The sequence below is a fragment of the Puntigrus tetrazona genome, chromosome 14 (genome assembly GCF_018831695.1).
Source record: "Puntigrus tetrazona isolate hp1 chromosome 14, ASM1883169v1, whole genome shotgun sequence".
Lineage (NCBI taxonomy): Eukaryota > Metazoa > Chordata > Actinopteri > Cypriniformes > Cyprinidae > Puntigrus > Puntigrus tetrazona.
Genome location: NC_056712.1, coordinates 24,897,718 through 24,918,341, shown reverse-complemented (window position 1 = coordinate 24,918,341; position 20,624 = coordinate 24,897,718). Strand labels below are relative to the sequence as shown.

The following is a 20,624-nucleotide window of genomic DNA, read 5'->3' as shown; positions in this document are numbered from 1 at the left end:
TTTCTGTAATGAATAAAGCTTTATTTTGATAAAGAATTTAATAAAGTTCTGTTGCCCTGAAGGTATGTCGTTAAATCATAATGCAATATTTGGCCCGTTTGACTGTCTGATATGTTGTCGAGCTGCAATATTAATGACCAGCCCTAGAGTCAAAACACAATTATGCAAAGTTGTTAAATGGTTTTTAATTAGATTTTAGGATTTTAATTACTTTCAATAACAAATGCACATCCGTGTTATACAGGGCCTTACACTAGGAAGCCACTTCAGGCTGTTGGATCTGTAATACAATAATCCCAATTCAGTCATTATTATTTTAACAATATCCTTCCGCAAAAGTCTTTGCTGGCAAGTTTGGCTTGGGCTTTGTGCAGACCTCTTTATGACCCTTTTAAAGCATTATATGCTCTTTGTTATTAAAGGTTTGTGTATTATTCTAGATGATTCATTCCCATGACACACCTCCATTCAGATCAAACCTCCCCTTCCATCCCAACTGTTGCAAAAGCAGTGTGCAGCCTGCAGCCCTGGGGCAGTGCTATAATGGCTGGGTAAGCGCAGGACCGGGGGGGGCGAGAGATTAACCGTAGAGTGAGAAAACCTGCGGGAAGTTCTGCTTTATGGCAGCTTCTCCGCGGAGCTCTGCTCGTTAACACTCATCCCACTCCGCACGGCATATGGAGACCCATCTCTTCCCCCCTGCGTGCTCCATCTCATAAACGCCTATCCCTGCTGTAGCCAAAAAGATAAAGCACATCTGTTAGGAAGTGAGTGAAGGCGGAGGGGAGAAGTGGTGTTTTTTTAAATTGTGTTTGAGGTCAATACAGTCAGACTGATCAGGTTTAAAGATGTATCTAATGGGTTGCTTCATGAAGAGCAGAATTCACAGTGAGATTCAGCAGACCCTGTTGGATAGAGCAGCGTGTGTTGGGTTTTGGATTCTGGTAACCAGCATGAGATTGCCTATGTTTTGCTGTCAGTATTGGGTTGATTGATTAGCTCAACCAGCAAGACTACTTAGTCCACCGTCTTTACCAGAAAAGTCACTTTTTCTCTTGTTTCACAGACATCTTTTCACCTACTTTTTTAGAACAGTTCTGGAACTTTAATTTGCAGCTCTTTTCGTGTTACTGCGTTACTCTCCAAGATGAAATCCTGTTGTATGTGCAAAGTGATTATAGAATAACTTGCAAGATGTTCTTTAGTAGCGTTTTGTAAATGAACAGTATGAATATTCTGGTTAATCTGGTCTTTAGGTTGGAAGAGCTCAGCAGGGCTCTGTAGTTATGTTTAGCCTGCCAGCATCTTAATAATAGTTTAATCAAGAAATGCAGTTTTAATATTGTTTTAAATAAAGTTGTGCTGGGAAACAATTAATTGTGACTAGTCGCATCCAAAATAAACGTTTTTATAATATATATGCGTTGGTATTGTGTATGTATATATATTATATATATCTGTGTATATACACACACACACACACACACACACACACACATATATATATATATATATATATATATATATTTAAAATATTTACACATAGATATATTTTGATATTCATATAATTTATATTATATAATTGTATTAAACATAATATAATGTAAAATGCATACTTAAGTATAATGTATGCAATAAATATACATAGTAACATACACGCATTATATACACAAAAACTAATTTTGGATGTGATTTTAATCATTGCCTAACACTTAGCACAAATTTGAAGATTGCTATTGTTTTGGATGTTTTTTAATTGATACTTTAAACTCTGAAATCTGATTACAATCTGTAAAATGTATAATATAAATATTTTTTTAATGTACATTATTTTGGAATCTGCAATCATATTAAATATAATTTGAAATTACTGAAATATGTGTGTAAACACAGTCAGACTGTTCATTCTGAGGAATGAACTCATGAAGCTGAAAGGACTAAAGATTCTTGGCAAGCTTTTGCTATTTCCTTTAATCATTTTCCTCAGAGTAGTTTCCTCTTCCTGTATTGTCTCTGCTGTGATACTGGGCAGAATATGTCTGTTTATAGTTAGCCTTGCTCTTCAATGTTTTGTTAATGCTTTTGTAAGGCCAGTTGATATGAAGTGATATATTTAAAGAATTTATCTTCATTGGTCCTCCTGTCATATAAATAAGGATTTGTTTGTTATAAATGAACAAGCTCCACTTTACATTTAGATGCATTCAGAGCTGTTTACATATGATCTAATAATCCTTTTTATTTTATTTTTGCATAAATCTGTCATTTTTTTACATGTGGTTATGGGTTCTCCCATGCACAAAAGCACAGCAGTGTTTCCGTTGGCCCTCATTTCTATGTTGTCCCTTCCCTTCAACAGAACATACACATAAAAACATTGGCTGATGACATGGTAAGGTGTCTGTTTCTTTTATTTTGTGTGTCTTTCTTTTTCTCTTGTTTTTTTCCCCTCTCATCTATACCATGACTACCAGAGTGTTGTTAAAGTGAAGTGATCGGCAAGGAGAGATCAAAGACAAAAAAGCAATGCAAATTTTTTTTTTTTTTTATCACCCTGTCATCAGGTCTGTCATAACCAATCAGTCTAAAGTTCACTCCAGGTCAGCAAGCCGGAGTTTAAACGGACACATGGCAACTTGATGCAATCGTTCATAAGTTGCCAGACCTTGTTTCGTTTTGACTTTGGTCTCTCCTTGTACCCTTTCATTTTACAACAGAGTGTGTTTTGATTTCTTTCGTTTCCATTTGTTTTTGAATTCATCCATATATGCATGTTCCCTCTGTTTTCAATGACAGACTAACAGTGACTACTAGTGCATGGTCTGTTTTAATTCTCTCTGAGCCAGTAACCCATGACTGGAATGCCGGCAGAAGCCTCTCACATCTCTTTCTAATTAGAAACCTTAAACACGTCATAGTCACATCTTGCTGTCCAATGTTGTCCGAAATTCTGTCTGTGAACTTGTATTCATTATAACCGTCACGTGAACATGAACAAATGGAAAGATGACACAGGTAATATCACCCCTTGCTTTTAAAAGTACAGCTTGGAAAGGTAAAGTAACAAGGGAACAGGTAAGTCAAATGTCAAGCTATGAACTTTAAATTACAAAACTTTATAATAAGTAACTGTTTTGTTCTAACTTAATACCTCCATGAAAACTTATGGAGATTTTCGTGGATATTAGTCAAAGTGTATTAGCTTTTTACTTTTTAGTTAAATATATCATAATTTTTTTTTCTTTTATTGAAAGTCATGAAAACATTATCGTAGAGCTTTCTTTTGCTATTTGAGCAATTGGGAAGGTAAAAAAAAATATTTGTGGCGCTATCCCATTTGCTGCTCTTCAAGTTAACCCAACTATGGGAAACATGAAAAAGGTTTATTAGAAAGTAGCAGATGCTTTAATTACGGGGTTTCTGGAGTAACGGCTGCATTTCGGCTGTTCATCGCCCTCTGCTGCCACAGAGTGAATGTGTGTGTCTTTGACGCAGCTTATAAAATACTGAATAATTTTCAGTATTTTGAATTGCCCACGATAACAATATCGCTCGTATTCATTATCGTCATATATTGCGTTACCGAATGTCGACACATGTCTAGTTGGCTAATGTTGAACTTAAGAGCTTTTTGTCTAATCAAAAGCTTTCAAATGTGCTTTACCCTGCAAAAAATAAACAAACACTTTATATGCCTTTTAAACACAATACATTAATAGAGGTATTTCATGCCGGCTTCTTTTAGGCCTTGCAGAGTGTTAGCATTTCCACTGTCAGATATGTGTACTGTTTATATGTTCTGACATATGCACCTGTTATTTACTTGATTTTAACTCATCGTCTGTCTTTTCAGCGTGACAGAATCACCAGTTTTCGAAAGCAAGGCATGAAGAAGGAGAAGCCTCTTATCCAGCACCCCACAGACCCTATCTCCACCCAGACCGAGCTGCCTGTGCCCCAGCCGCTCTTCGACGAGCGCTCCATGAACCTGTCAGAAAAAGAGATCGTGGACTTGTTTGAGAAGATGATGGTGAGTTTGTTTTCAATCTGCACTGTGCTCCAGGCACTGTATGACCTCAGGCGCCCTTTTTCACTGATGCATATTAAAGCATGGAGCTCATGTTAAGGGTGTCAATTAGGCCATCAGAACCCGACTTCTCAGTGACATTTCACTTCTCATACACTTGGCCAGCAACATAAAATGAATTTAACAAGGATTTTTCTCAAGCATTAGGTTTGCAAAGCCCTTGTGGAAAAGAAGAGCACTTCCTACAAAAACTATGCCAAATAAGTTATAGAAGCGTGTAGTTAAGTACACTTATTTTGATATGCTGATTAACATACTAAAGCACATTGTAATTTTAACTCTAGTGTGTTTTTAGCATATTTAAAAAGAAATTGCAACACTTTTCATTAAAATGAAAACTATAATTAGACATAATAATTAAAAATTACATATATATTTAAGTCCTACTTAAATGGTTCAAAAAGCACTTTAAAGTTCAGATTATTCAAATAAGTATAATTTTAACTGCTACATTAAAATTTTTCGATTAACATGCAATAATGTGTCAGAAAACGTTTCGTTCAGTTTTCACTTAAGCTTATTCTTTTAGATTGTACTGTTTTTTTTTTTTGTTTTTTTTTTTTTTTACGTTCATAAGCATGTTTTTCTTTAATAAAGCGTGCTAAAGTGTACGTCTATTTCACAAGGGAGAACTTTTGTTAGTAGGTAATTTATTTATTTATTTTTTTTGTCATTTCTAGTCATTTATATAATGGCCTGTTTCCTACCTGGAACTGAAAGCAAAGATCTTTAGCCCAGTGCTTTAGTGGCTCATTTGTTTCCTCACGTTTCTGTAGTAGTGAAGTCACGTTTGCGATGCATAGATCATCAAAGACACCTTATCTTTCCTCGTCTCTCTTCTGCTGTCAATCATGAGTGGAGAATGGGACTTGAGAGATTTGCGCTCTCTGCCGACAGGTTGCATTAACTGAGCATTGGCTAGACTTGACACTCGCTCGTTTTCCCCTCTGGGAGAGAATATACATTAGCTTCCAAGCTTTTATATGCATGACTCTTCTTGCTAATTCTGTCATTAAGTGTGATATGTTGACAGCTGTCAATAGAGCATCCGCCACATAGGATAGAACAAGCTACTGTTAAGAATGGGGAAAAGCAGCACATTATTGTCTAAACAGTTTTATTCTACTTGCGGTGAGGGCTGAATGCACTCTTCACCCTACCTGTGAAGTTCCCACTCTGTTTATCTGTACATAGACACACGCACACACACTTCCTTCAATCCCCAAGACACCAAAACCGACAGGGCTGCTGCATACACTGGCCTCAATTGAACTCACGCTTGTTTTGGCCTAGACAAGTCAAATAACAAAATCTGACTGCAGAACAATGGAAGGATTATTTCCCAGACAAGAAAAATGTTTGCTTTGTATTAGTTTTTTGGGTCAGAGCTCTGCAACCTGCATCTGTCACAGCAGTCTTTTTTTTCTTCTTATTTGACCGTTTCTGTGGATTTATTGTCTGTAGATCGGAAACTCTGCCAATTTTGCAGCACCTGTGCAGAACTGATTTTATGTACTCTAAACTGCCTTCCGGCTCCACAGTGAATTGTACACCTCATTAGGTTGATACCATACACATTGATAATTGACCGTTACTTGCGTCAAAGGCAAAAGATTACTGGGCTCCCCACCAGCCAAATTCTTTGACACATTTTTCAAAAGAGGCAGCATTTATGTGGAGAAATGGACTGCTTACCATCTGTGTGCTGAACAGTAGCTCGGTTTCGTTCTGTGTGATGCTTACAAAGGCATTCTATTCTATTTTGCTTTGTAATCTAAATAAAAACTGACTGAACTAATAGTCTAGTATAGGTTTCACTATATTTTGGTAGTCCACTTTAGATATTCTACTAACTGTAAGTAACTTTGCAACTACAAGAAAAAGAGAATAACTGACTGTAGCATTTCTTACAGATAAACAAGTATGTTAACTAGTAATATTCTGAAATATTACAATTTAAAACAATTACATTAAAAAAAAATAAAATAAAGTAAAATAAAATATATATTTTAAAATGCAAGTTAAAAGTTCCTGTCATGGCAAAGTCATTCTGTGGCCATTACTACAGTGTTCAGTGTGACATGATTCATAGGAAGATCAGAAGAACAGCATTGTTTGAAATATAATTTTAAAATTTTGCCACTTTTGATTAATGCATGCTTGCTGAATAAGAAATTTATTTCATTTTAACGCAACATAAAAACGCCTGAATGCTTTCTTTCTTTCTTTCTTTCTTTCTTTCTTTCTTTCTTTCTTTCTTTCTTTCTTTCTTTCTTTCTTTTTATATATATTTTTTTTGGTGAATGAAAACATAAGAAATGTTTAGAAAGGTGTTGTCTATTTGACCTGTGTGCTAAAGTATTTTTTGAAGCAGGTGATGAAAAGAGAAAATTTAGGTAAAAAAAAAAAATATTTTATGTGCTGTGCTGTAGCTATCATACGAGATATTGGGCATTTCGACACATTGCGTCAGGTTGGACATCAAACATTGTTGGTTCTTTTGTTTCTTGGGATCAGATATCTTTGATATCAAACATGGTATTTATATATTTTGCCTTACTGAATTGTGGTCTTGAGGGAATCCATTTCTTGGGCTTGCAGAGTAAGTACAATTATTTTTATGTGACTGTAGTACATAAAGCTGAACAGCGTCCCCTGGTGTTTAATTTTGCATTCATGCTTACTTTACGTTAATGTTACAGCATTTAGGCAGATAGTGTGTCCTTCTTTTAAAGCTTTCATATTTTAGACCTATGCCTATCTTTCACCGTTTTCAAATGTTCTGTGCTTGCGACCAGATGGCCTGGTCATATGTAGAACTGAGTCATACAACACATTTTCTGTAATTGCCTTGCATTTTCTGACATGGTGGGCTATAATCAGTTTGATTTGTTCATTTGTTTCAAATGCTTGCACCAATCTTCCACCCGCCAGAGACACTTGGCCCTCCATATTTTCTTGTTGCGTTAGTAACTGCCTGTCACTCACATAACCTCTCAATTGCTGTTTTTGTTCTCAGGATAGCGGAACATTAAACCTGGGCTTCAATTTGCTGCTTGACAAGCCAGGCAGGTTTACAGGCCTGAAACATGTTTCACAGAACAGAATTGGCTTTTTTGTATTGAAAGCATAATAATCATAATGAAACAATTGAGTGGAAAGAAATGCTTCGGTCTTCCAGCTGCCATTGACATTGAGGTTATAGATCAGCTAGTCAGTTGGTCTCCATATAGAAAAGATTCATGAGCCACAAAACAAAACCACATTCAGCCTAATATATAAAGCCGTGGGAGATCTTTCATACTTGCGTTTCCCTCCTAAGTGCTTGTGGCGCATACAGGTATTGATTCACATCATCAGTGTTAAGGCTAAATTTGAGTTCTTCAGTATACAAATTTGAAGCTTTGACTGAATACAAATAAATGACCCCCCCCTCCCCAATGCACTTTAATGCTGGTGGGCAGATCTCCGAGATTGCAGTGTAGCGCATGGCTCGGTGCAAGAAAAATAAGGGTGCTCTAATGTGGTCAGTCATCAAAGGGTTCTGGTAAACACAGGAGCTCTTCGACAAATGAAAGCCCCAGCTCTTTGATGAAGGGGGTTAGTGGCCGTGGCACTAAGCATATGATATTCTCGCCTTAATGCGTGCACCAGGAGAGAGAGCCAGTGTTGCTGTCCTTGTCATTGTGTGTGCATTGTGCACAGCTGGACTCAAGGCCTGATAAAAATGCACAGCAGTAAATCCTTTCATGAGCTGGGTGACGGTGTGTTAAGACATGGGTGAAGGCTCTTAACGTGCCTCTCTTGCTCAGAAACAGCTCTGGTAGGATGTGACATGCCAGCTCCTCTGGTTTGCATCATCATTCAGTCAACCACAGCTATTCCTTCAGCACCATTACCGTTCAGATAGACAGAGATGTGCCTGGTCTGGAGAAGGACTCTGGGATTGATGAGGTCAGACCCTTACCCCTGCAGCTGCAATCATCTATACTTAGGGAGCATTTGGTCAGCACACTCAGACATCCCTTCTCCATTCTTCTAGCTGTTTTGAGGGACATCCAGTGTACTTTTGCCTTCTGTTACATGTACTTTAGTTGTTTAGCAAATTCGCTAGATGCATTGAAATATCAGTGGCGGTGTAATTGTAAAAATCTGGCTCTCTTTCTTCCAGATTGACGGAGAAATAGCTTCTCCTTGAACTTTTGGCTTGTATACGCTGCTGGATTCTCAAAAGTACATTTGGCTTATTTTGATTTATGGCACTTTGACTAATAAGTGTTCTTCTGGCTGTCCTTACAAATCTAAGCGGATTGCTTCTATTTTGGAGAATTCTTCAGAAGCCCACTGCAAAATAACCCAATTGACCAAGATCAAACATGAAAAATTATGCCTTTTTTTCCTCTGGGAAACTTGGCCACTCTCCACAACAATTTAAAGTGAGAGATAGATCTACTGATTCCCATTTCCCTGCCACTTCTCCTTGGTGCCCTTGGGAGATCAGACTCGCATCCCGTACACATTGTATTCTCTTATTTTTAATGGTCTGTATTGGTAGCTTTATTGTTCTTCTGAATGACTTTATGAAGTTTCCTTGGCACTGAGATTAATAGAGTTTCAAGTTGGAGTATGAAGCAACCAGTTTCAGATCGCAGCCGAAGAGAAAAGGCACTTATTTATACCTTTGCATCAGTGGATCCGTCCGCTTCCATAAAAGGAATCAATTATGCCAGCCCTGGCCTTTGATTTAATAATTCCAAGCTTTGAGGACATAATTAATTATGATGGGTAAATCATACTGGAGAGCGGGAACTGGATTAAGGAGCCAATTAAGATGCCACATCAACAGGGCTCACTGATTCATTAAAGGCCTTGTTTTACGTGAAGGGAGGGGAAGAGCAGAGAGACAGTAGCTTGATGTAAAACTATTGAAATGTTCATCTCTGAAAAGATGTCCTTCAGTTTCAGCAATTCAGTGGATGTGCTGTTAGCCACATGTAGCAAACACAGAGTAACAGTTTTAAAAAGTGGCTTTTTAAAGTGTTACCTTCAATTAAAAAAATAAAGCTTGATGAAAAGATGTACAAGTGGCTTTGAAATCACCAACCCTCACCCTTTACTCCTTGAGTGTTTACATTGTCTGACATAATTTTTTTTTCTTCTTTGCACACACCCACACACTACGAAACTCGTTTGAAAGCAAAATACAGTCCCTTTTCTCTTCACCAGAGGGCAGCATGGCTCCATAGAAATGCAGCCTGGGTGTATCTCTGGAGAAAGACTCTTTGTGTACATACAACATCTCCTTGACTTGTCATGGAATTGATAAAAATATATCAAGGATTCATTACTTGATCTAACCTTGGCTCTGTAGGACAGTGTCCTTACTGTGGTCGTGAATGTGCCGTGGGAACAATTTTTAGAATTTATTTCCAAAAAAATGGATTTTAAATTAAATTATATTGAATATAATATATAATATATGTTTTCTAATATAAGTTTGACACATTTTTGTTTACGTCTACAGGAGGACATGAACCTGAATGAAGAGCGCAAGGCCCCCCTGCGAGGGAAGGACCTGAGCACTAAACGGGAGATGGTGGTCCAGTACATTTCTGCAACAGCCAAATCTGTAAGTGCACCACAAAACACGGGGCAGCTGGTCTTAGAAAGAGAGAAACAGTCAGAGGAGAGAGTGGGGATGAACCACATGACGAGACACTATGGAATAATGAGCTTAACCTGATCTGCTTTCTGCCTCTCTTGCTAAAGCCCCAAATCTTTGATTGCTGCCTCCTTTAGCTCTTTTTTTAAATTATTTATTCTTATTTATTTATTTTGTAATTTTTTTTTTTCTCCTCACCTTTTTTTTCTCCTGGGTGCTTATCAGGCTGCTTTTGTTGTATTGCACTTTCCAAAAGCTTCATATTGCCGGGGATCAAGTTTTCATTAGAATTTGGTACGCATCACTGTCTCTGCTCGGTAAGCTGAAACATGGCTCTTTCATCACCGTAGATGAATAAAGGCTAGAACGCGACCGCCTCTCGAGGTAATCCAAGGCTTTTGGGGCGAATTCTCTTCATTCCCTTTATGAAGTAGGTCCTGCCTAGGTTAGACTCCACATAAACGCCACAATCTCCTTCACCCGCTCCGCCACTGGCTCCTCCGGCTGGCCTTCAGCGTCCGTTTTCATTAGCTTTCCTCCCGGCTATGATAATTAACCAGCATTATTAATAATGATGATAATCAGAGATGATTGAATTCTGCAGCAGGCTCATTGTCGGGCCTGCGAGGCTGGCGTGCATTGTGAAATATGATTCACATATTAGTATTGTAGTCTCAAAGAGGCAAGGGGGGAGGGGGTTCCTGTCTCTCTGCACCCCTGTAGCCCCCTCAGCACCACCAGAGGCACTCACCAGCAGCATGTCACAGTGGAAGCTGTACACAGCTCTCTGACAAGCAAGTAGGAGGTTTGGAACGTGTGCTCTGCATTCTAGGGAAGAGATGTGCTTTTATGTGATAAGAGATGTTTACCACAGGCACAACACACTTTTCCCTGTAATGCTCAACTCTAGCACCCAGAGATCTCCTCCTCCTTCTCTTTTAAACACTCAGCTCAAGCTACTAACCAAGCTATCTGCATACTGCCGTTTTTGTGGGAGTAGTTAAAACTTATATTTTAAAATACTGTTAAATATGCCGCATTTAATGCATTTACCTTTAAGCCATTGCTATTATAGGTGGGAGAAAATCTTCTCAGATTATAAAAAAAAAAAAAAAAAGTGCCTTTGTCTTTTCATGATTTTTGATATTTATTAATGAGCGTTTATGGCTCTTTTTGATGACAGACACCGTCATGAAATGGAATCTGTGCTGTTGACTTTTACTCGGAAAAGAAAAAGGAAATAATAGAGGTTGCCTCTATTATTTGCATCATCAAAAGTGGTGATGCTAAGAATTAAATTTGAAGAATGTTATTCAGGGTTCCCACAGTCATCCAAATACAATTATATTGTAAAACTGTATTTTTTGATTATTTATTTATTGTCAGTTTTTTTCTGTGCTTAGCTCTACAAGGTTTTATTGGCCATAATTTGCCTTTCTGTTGCTAAAAACATTATCTGAAAAAGCACAGAATGCAATATATATGTATATTGAGAAAATAAATAATCAATTTTAGTTCCATGTTGACTTCAGTAATGTTTTAAAATTTCACAGCTCTCGGAGCATGAAATGCCAGGATCTTTTTTGCTGCAAGTGCTTTTTTTTTCCCACTGTAACTAAAACCTTCACATTCTGTTCACATTCTAGAGATCAATTTCAGAATCATTGTGCGAATGCACTCTCTTTGTATGTCGAGTAGCTACCAAGGGTGTTTTCGAGTTGCACGGACTAATGCTTACATGCGCACACTGACACACGTCCAGAGAAAGTCGCTCCTGTGCTGTCTGTCTCTGACTGCACTGGGTCAGTGTCCTCTCTTTGGTTGGCGAGTGGGAGTAATTAAGTGGTGGTCTGGCAGTTGAGGAGGCCCATGGTCTCCGCTTGAGCCGCTGCAGGTGTAATTTAGCAGGGGTGAGCGGGGCCAAGAGCAGACAGCACGGAGACGGCCTCTGCACACCTCCGCATTAATAACCCAAACCCGTCTAAATAAAAGAAGGGAGAGCGGAGTCCATCCATCCCACTTAATCTGCTGCTATCTCCCTGAGTGTGCCGATCTGCCTACAGTAGATTGTGTTTCAGCACACAGCTTTACAGAGCAAATATTAGTGGGAAAACAAACCCATCCGATGCACTCCTGTCGCAGCCTGCCTTCCTGCCTGTCTGTGTGCGGCAGACTCCCACAGCTCCTGCCTGGCAGGAGGGCAGAGCGATGAAATAAAAGAAGGACGGAAGAATAGAGAAGTTTCACACCAGCGATGTCTGTCCTCTTTGATAGCTCAGATATTATTGCTTGTGTGACAGAAACTTACAGCTCCCATGGTTCACAGCTCCTTTTATTATTTACAGCCAACACCTCTTTCCTTGCAACACATTTGTGCATGCTTTCATTATATTATATGATCACACCTTTTTTTTTTGTTCACACTGCACATTTCTGAATAGCTATTTGCCAAAGAAAATATAATATAAAAAATGCATGCTTATTATGATTACCATTAAGTCAATTGCATGGCTTTTTTTTTTTTTTTTTTTTTTTTTTGGAGAAACAGGAGTTTTTTTCTTCAAGGCAGCCACTTGAATCCTTCAGCATGCGATACTAAGAGCCCTCACCACACTTTCCAGGGGGTCTCAGTAGGAGACTTTTAAATGACTGCCACCACAAACTATAATATATTTTTAAAACAAAGTGCCTTTGCATTTTAAATACTCCAATATATACTATATAAATAATCAAATATATAGTCTTCAAAGAAACGTAAAGATTATTTTAAAAAGTATTAATTTCATTTGGTAATTCCAACATCGAGCCGTTTGACATATGACAGCTATTTACATATATTCCACAAAAAAAAATTGTTGCATTTTTTTTCTGTGTTCCTATCTAATCAGCTTTTGAAAAATTAAGATTCAAGGGTGGGTAGCTTTTAAATAATAATAGAAAATAATATATATGTGTGTGTATATATATATATATATATATATATATATATATATATATATATATATATATATATATATATATATATATATATATATATATATATATTATATATATTTTATTATTAATTTAAAAAGTAAATTAAGTAAATATCTGTTATTATTATTATTATTATTATTATTGTTTAAAGATATTTAACACATTTGAAAAAGCTAACACATTTGAAAAAGCTTACCCATCTTGTTTTTTTTTTAAAGGCTAAATATATATTGCTATTAATTTTCCAGGGAGTATGTAACCTGAGCAGAACAATAAGCCCCATACAGTAAAAACCAATATTGCCTTAATGCTGTGCGGACGTCCTTGACCATTAACATTTCATGAAATGCTTTCTCTCTTTTTTAGTCTCTTGACAGGTGTGTCGTTGTCCTCACGAGTGCCAAAGCATGTCTGCAACTAACAGTCTTTTCTCTCTAGCTTTGTCAGTGTCATGAAAAGCTCTGACTTCGCTCTACTGTTTTGCTCTTAAATGAAATGATTCATGTAAAGAACAGAATGTGTCTAGGCAGGGTCTTTGAGGGGGAAAGGAAAAGATGTCTTACCCAGGATCGTCACCTGAACATTGTCAATACTGTGGTATTACAGATACCTGAAAATGCAACGGAAACTTAATTACAGCACAAGTTCTAGTAATCATTTATGACAGTTTTTGAGCGATGAACTGATCCTGTCTAGGATACAGAAGCTAATAAATAAATAACTAAATGAATAGATTTGTATCATGGAGCATTTGATGGTCATGAGAAGAGCTGGAACGAGGATATAAATACCCATCTCTTGATAAGCTGACATTTCTTCAGAAGTTTGTTTACAGGAGCTACTTCATAATAGAGCTTCTTCATAATTAGCATATTACATGACTGCCTAATTCTGCATTACAACAATTACCATCAATCGGTTTACGTTTTTCTTCCCCTCTCCACTCTCAGGAAATTGACAGCATTAATACCACAGTAAAGTGACAATGAGGTGTTATTTTGTGAAATTTGTGTAAATTGATGTTAGCAGCAGCTTTTCCCCTCAGGCTCCTCCCTGACAGTTCTTTATGTGGTCTCAAGATAATGTCTATTCTTTTGATCAGGCTGCAGTAAAAATACAACATTCATCAAACCCCAGCCAAACATGGCATGGTGCTAACAATATTTGGCAGCCGTCCAGCATGTCTGGTGATAGCAAAAGCAGGTGACTTTTTGTTTTGGGTCAAGACTCAAATCCTTAATGATTCGTTTGAGCAAATTTGCCTGGGATATGGAAAATTGGACTCGAAAGTAGAGCTCTATTGATCAAGAGGTTACGCTGTTAAAATTGACGGCGTTATAGTGATAAACCTTGATTTAAAAAAAAAAAAAACATTGTGGGAGTTTGTTAAAAGCATTTTTTGTTTTTTACACAGTTATGTAAAAAAACAAAAAGATCAGATTTTGAAACTACTGCTTTGTATTACTGAAGAAATGCGAATAATGCTTGTTTGTTAAATCTGGTTTTAGTTTAAGGTGCCTGCTCTTAAAAAAAAAAAACCAACCCAAAAAACTAAAAAAACTATTCTATATATTCAGCCAAGCAACTGTCATATGGCTTGGTCAAAAAGAAACATGCTGACATTGTCGAACTCTGAGCTATGATGTATAATTTGACACTTGATAGAAAGTACCAGTGACATTTGATTGATTTTTTTTTTTGGGCCTATGGAGGCATTTTAGAAGATTATCTGCTCATGAATAAAATACCACATTTGGGTTAATTTACTAAAAAATGTACTAGATTCTTACCAAATTTCATTTAAGGGATGATCCACTCTGGATATTTATATTGCTTGTCAAAAATGGCTTTAATATAGAAACCGCTAGATTGTCATGAATTAATGATTTGCGGTTTGGAAACAATAGATTTTTGAAGGTGGGACATTATTTTATATTCTTTTATATTATTTTACATTCTTTGAAACATTTTTGCTTCAATCATCAGATGCGTTTTGTTTTTTCTTAGCAGGCATTATGTAAAACCATTGAGTTACCAGACAGCCGCTTTTAAAAACTCGATCGCAAATCAATTCATGATGATCCTTATGTACAAAGCAGTCATCAAAATGGCAGACATTGTCTTTAGTGTCCGTCTAAACCCTCTCTCTCCATTCTGTTAAGTTGTGTGTAATTCTCAGCTGAGTAGGCAGCGTAGCAGAGAGGGCCAGTGTGCTAGTCATTTAAGTGTAAGCTCTAATACTTCAGCTGCATAGTACCGGAGAGATTCTGGCCTACTAATGATTGTGCTGTTTGTGTCTTTTTGCACATTAACTACCCTCCGCTGACCGCTGCATGCAGATAACTGGGAGCAAAGTTGCGGTAAGTAGCAAAATTATTTATCCGCTTTTGATTTGTTATCGTGCCATCTCTCTGTCTTTGCTATCTTTCTCTCTCTTCTACTTTTAGTTTTTTTTTTTTTTTTTAAATATCTAGAAAAGTAATTTCTATGGCTTTCGATTTCTGTTTTATTTTCAGCATTAGTATAGTTTATAGGCTGTAATTTAAAAAAAAAAAAAAAATATGTTTTTTTTTTTTTCCCTCCCAATCCCTGCATGTAAATTGCACATTTAGAAATGAGTGATTTCTCAATTGTGCTCTCCGAGAATAAACTAGGACCTTTTTTGTTAGTTTAAGCAGTTTTTCTTCGAAATGGATCACTGCCTAACAGATATTAGCATTTAAATATTGTAACACCAGGGATGAGCAATAGTTTTTAGGCAAATAATCATAATCTGTGATCTAATCTGTTTATTCTAATGTTCTGTATCTAAATGGGTTTCATTGTGTTCATTCTTCCCCCTAGACAGCGTTCTGAGAATGTATCACTTAATTAGATTTTCCCACACACACGCTCCGTGTTGATTGAACAGTGGAAAAGATATTGAGTTGCACCCCAACCCCCCATCCTATAAATACGCTCCATTTTGCTGTGGGACGTTCGGTACAACCCATTTGCAAAGCCATGTCTTTGTCCCAGTCACATTACAGCATGTCACTATTGTTTCTGAAATGTTCATAGCTGCTCATGTTGTTATTGTCACTTACTTTCGCCCCTCGCCCCCCACTTTCTCCAAAATGACGGTAATAATCTTTATAAATATGTACTGTCTGGGTGATGGCAATGTTTCCTCATTTCACAGCTCCGTAATGCTGTAATTGCAGACTGGCTTCTACTATTTCTCATGTAGTGCGGTCCCATAGCCCATATGAGGCTGCTTGTTATTTGTTTTATTTTATTTATTTAGAGGGGCTCCGTTATTGCCTCCGCAAGTGTCACTTGTCATTTAAAATGCTGTTTTATTGTGTTGCCGAAGCTATGAGAAAGGCCCGTAGATGTACGTGAGGAAGCTTGAAGATAAGGTAGCACAGGTAAATGTTGTTATTTACAATACAGCAATAAGCTGCCGCAACAGACTCATTTATTTGTAGCGAAATGGCCCCGTTCGATCAATGCTCATGCCGCTTGTCATAGAATCGTGCGTTGAGTGATTTTTCTATAAACTGTCAGCGATAAAACATGCTCGATGCTGATGAGCGTGGAAGTATGTTTTGAATGTTGCATCACTTCTCAGGATAGAGCAGGAAGGTTACTCTGGGATTGTCTCTATCGAAGAACTGTCTGACAGCGTGCACCACAAACAAGTCCTCTCATTTAGAAGTTTCTCACAGTTCAGAGGTTCCTGTACTTCCTGCCATTCCCTCTGACTTTTGCAAGCACTTCCTGCGGATTGGAGAGTGTGAGGGCTTGCAGGGAAGCTGTCAGCTCTTTCATTCTCCTTGTTTCTGTTTCTCTCTTTCCCAATATCCCACCTTTATTGGGTTTTATTGTGGAAACCACGTTCAGTGAGGCCAAGATGACGCCCTCTCGCTGGGCAGATTGCTATTTCCACGCTGTCAGTGCGGTTTGGAGACAGCCCGACTTGCCTGAGCCATGGCTCCCTAAGGGATGAAATTTCTCCGGCACGCTCTCACAGGGCTCAAATTCTCTGGTCAGCGTGTCTGCATGTTGCTGAGTCACACACGCTTCAGCAGTTTTGTATCAGCGCAGCTTGATGGTGATGATGATGGTGACCCAGGGGGGTGTAGGCGTATCTGCAGCCCCTCTGCAGCGTCCGATTGATCAAGGATGTTGGTGCTTTGATTGTCAGGCCTGAGGATGATAGATTGTGTGTCAAAATGCCCACGTTTTATCGGTGTGAAATTGATGAACCCCTCTGCGAGAGAATGGAAGACCGAGGCTCCCTGTGCTTAAATAAAACACAACCAACACAAAAAACCCAATCAGTGTTTGGCCCTGAAGACTGGTGCACTGTTACCTGTTAAGGTCACATGACTTGACCTGCAAAGCCTCTTCAGACCTCAGGAGGAGATCAATAATCACACAGTCAGCCCAGAAGTTAGGAAAGACTGCCTGTTTCCGCGGAAACATGGCGACACATTCGGAGTTGTGGGCAGATGGAGAGAGAGGAGCCTCTGAGACCTCAGGGATTGGAGTCTGCTAGGGCTGTTAAGAGTTCAGCAGCTCTCCGAGAATCCCTGGTATTGTCGGCTAGAGAATAATGGACAAAGCTTGTATTTTAGAAATGATTTAACTTCTTTTCACATGGGACAAAGACTTGGCCCTTTATCGGGTGAAATGGCATGGATACCGTCATGTTAAAGTGTGTTGTACTTAAATACTCTCTTTGGAACCAAAGGTCCTTGAAAAGCATATGTGAAAAAGAGCAAAACCTTGGCGAAGAAAGATGACATTTAGTTATTGGCTTCCATCACAACTTTTCTTAGATGATTTCTTTTTTTTTATTTTGCACAAGAAAAGATTTACTGTTGGTATCTGGTATTTTTTTTTTATACACTCTGGTATAAGACTCATTTAAATTGCTGGTATGTTTAAGTATCGCCGGAATTATCATATTTGCTAGTTGCCTTTACAGGTCTTTGACTCGCAGAAAGAAGGTTTCTGGTTCGATCTCCGGCAGGGATGGAAGACCTTTGTGTGGAGTTGCATATTCTCTCGGTGTCAGCTTGGGTTTATTCTTGGTACTCCGGTTTTCTCGCAAAGACATGCAGGTTAGGTGTATGAATATTCGAAATATTCTAAACTGTCCCTCACTCCAACTTGTGTGGAGTGACCGGTTCTTACCATGAATATAGCTATAGATGCTGGAATAGTGTTAAGAAGAATAAAATAAACAAACAAAGCTATTACAAGTTACATTACAAGTGGGGAAAAAAACCTTCATAAAGCCCTGAGTTTACAATTTGGGGTCTTGTTAGTGAGAATGTATGTTGAAATGTTTTTTGCAAGAAAACTTAATTTGTGGGGTTTTTTTTTCTATTGCTTTTGCTGCATGTTGCATTATGGGTAATTTTAAGTATCCTATGTTGGTTCTCAGAATCTTTTGTTGGATTCAGTACAGCTTTTACCTTGCTTTCTTGCCTCCCCTTTGCTTCTGTATAGTCTACAGAATTTTTATTTCTAGGCAAATGAATAACCTTGGCATTTGTGTGTGGGCTCCACTTGTTTTATGGGTAGACTTTACACCCAGCATACTCCTGTTTCTAAGGCTTATCTCTGCCATGGCTATACAAAGTCATTATAAGCAACTGTTTAAAGGCTTTTCAGCAGTGAGGGTGCACTGCATCCTCTTTCACTCTCTGCTTCTCGTTGGCACTAGCCAGTATTTGTGGAGAGGGCCCTTAACTATGCTTACTTTGAATAAAATCAAGGACATCCCATCTCCACCTACTACGCCTCAGTCTGAAGGTGTCTCTTTGTTTCAGATTGGCCATTAATGATGATTGTGTACTGGACGCTGAACTGATTTGATAGGAAGTCTTAAAGCACCAAGGACGTGAGCCCTATGAAATAAATCCAATAACCCTCTTGGTTCCTGTTCATCATTTTAACAGATATATTGTAATTAGGATGAAGGAACTTTGCTGAAAGAATATGTGTTCAATGTGATGGTTTGATTGATTTAAATTTTTATTTTTATTTAACAAATAAAAAAGAAAAGTTTCAGTAATTCTTAAGTTAGCACAAGGACATTGATGACGCATTTAATTTAACAGCAGATATTTTAACTGTAGTTTAAGTTTATATGCTTTTGTCATTTTATTGTCATTTTCTATTTAATTTCCATTTTTAGTACTTAAATTTAAGAGTACTTTAATGTATGGTGTTCTGGTTGGTTATATGGTTGCATAATAAAGCCCGAGCCAGAAAAGAATCTTAATCTCAGACTTAATGACTAGATATAGCTCCTGTCTCTGAGTTTTTTTCTAACAATTTTATCATGTGCTAGGTGAAAATTGTAAGTCTGATTTCTTAGAAAAGTAATTGCACACCTCTCCCCAACAAGTTATGTGATTTTGAGGTATCATTCATGCCTGCAGCTCTAACGGTTGGCGGACGAGTTATGAAGTTTAATACTTATAAGAATAATAGTTTTTCTTACTTACTAGCAAACACTGCTAAAATTCATTTGCAGTAATTGACAACATGTCACAGATGCAGTTGAGAGAACTTAACTTAAATTGCTTGAATGCAAATTAATGGAATAGCAGCAGAGTCGTTAGTAATTGACCTATAAGGTTGAGCCATGTTATAATGCTAGGCCTTCTCACGATATGGGAAGGTCTTTTATTTCTGCCTCTTTTTGATTGGTTTAATCACAGAAGCTACTCAGACTCTGCATCTAGTTTGGTCCTGTTGCTGTATCCCAGGGATCAACTCTGAGACCCACGAATTTCAGTCTTGTTTGTATCTCCAAGCTTAGGCATATTGAAGTTTCTCGGGGTTGAATTCGGATTGACACTAGCGCAATATTCATCGCTATACCTAACCTCAGCTCCTGTGGGGTCTCGACTAATGCTTCAGTTGTTGCTTGGTGCAACCACAACCTCGCATACAATTTTAATGCCATTCACTCAAGTGCTAATATAGAAATGTCAAGTACGATACGATTGATTTACGCTTAATACTATTTCCAATCCTTTCTGGGACTGGCGTTTGTATTTCACCGACCCTGTCTGGGTTTGTTGATTTCATATGGGAAACGGCAGGACTTAAAGGTAGCATTTATTTTATCAAACCTTAATATAAAGCAGGCCCACAGTTTTGTTTCGCTTTGCTTTTAAGCTACTCTTCATGATAGCCAACACTTATAAATACACTTCCAACATTGGTCAGACAGTTTGACATGCTCACTTTGTAGCAACGCTAAATTGCACACAAGCTCTTGGAAGTCTTTTGTAAGTCATGGCAGGGAATGCATACTCACCAGAAGGACAAATGTCTTGTCATATAGGACACGTGGTCTAGAAAGTGTGTAAAGAATTGCGACCTGATAGACTGGCGGCGTATGTCAATACCAGCTCCCACCGGTGACAGAAAAGGTCTCATTGCCTGCTGACTGACTGCTGCATTATGCCATGTGGCCTTCCTTTCAATGGGTAACAAACAATCAGCGCTCCTGCCTTCAAAAGAGGGAAGCAGGATCTCATTATGATGAAGAGAAGATGAAAGGGAGCCAAGAGTGGACATGGTGTTCTCATATTAAAGGGAAAAGAGATGGGCCCTGTTTGTGTGTAGGCGCGTGTGTGCTTGATTGTATGCCACTTCTGTATGAGAGGAGCCCATTTGGTGTTCGTCTTTGCGACTCTAGTGCAATATATTCCCTTGTCCTGCTGCGATTGTCTCTCTTTTTTTTGTTCCAGCGGTCAATCGGATCACCCTCCATCCACCTAGATGTTATTAGTTTTCTTCATCCTGCTTTCAGCTCTGAGTGCGAGAAGGGACTGCATGTTCTCGTGTTGTTATGAGGTCAGAAGATCTGGTAATGGCTTGTCCTAT

The 20,624-nt window shown here is 38.1% G+C and overlaps 1 protein-coding gene across 7 annotated transcripts in view; it reads left to right on the top strand.

The window, feature by feature from the left end:
- Positions 1-20,624, top strand: part of diaph2 (diaphanous-related formin 2) — a 350,703-nt gene that overhangs the window by 12,963 nt on the left and 317,116 nt on the right. For 5 of the 7 annotated variants that reach the window (XM_043256807.1, XM_043256806.1, XM_043256802.1 and 2 more), the window contains 4 exons: positions 2,360-2,392; positions 3,854-4,030; positions 9,612-9,716; positions 15,065-15,085. In XM_043256807.1, coding sequence (XP_043112742.1) covers positions 2,360-2,392; positions 3,854-4,030; positions 9,612-9,716; positions 15,065-15,085 — 336 coding nt within the window. The remainder of the gene's footprint in view (positions 1-2,359; positions 2,393-3,853; positions 4,031-9,611; positions 9,717-15,064; positions 15,086-20,624) is intronic. The other 2 variants (XM_043256805.1, XM_043256804.1) reach the window with 2 other exon arrangements.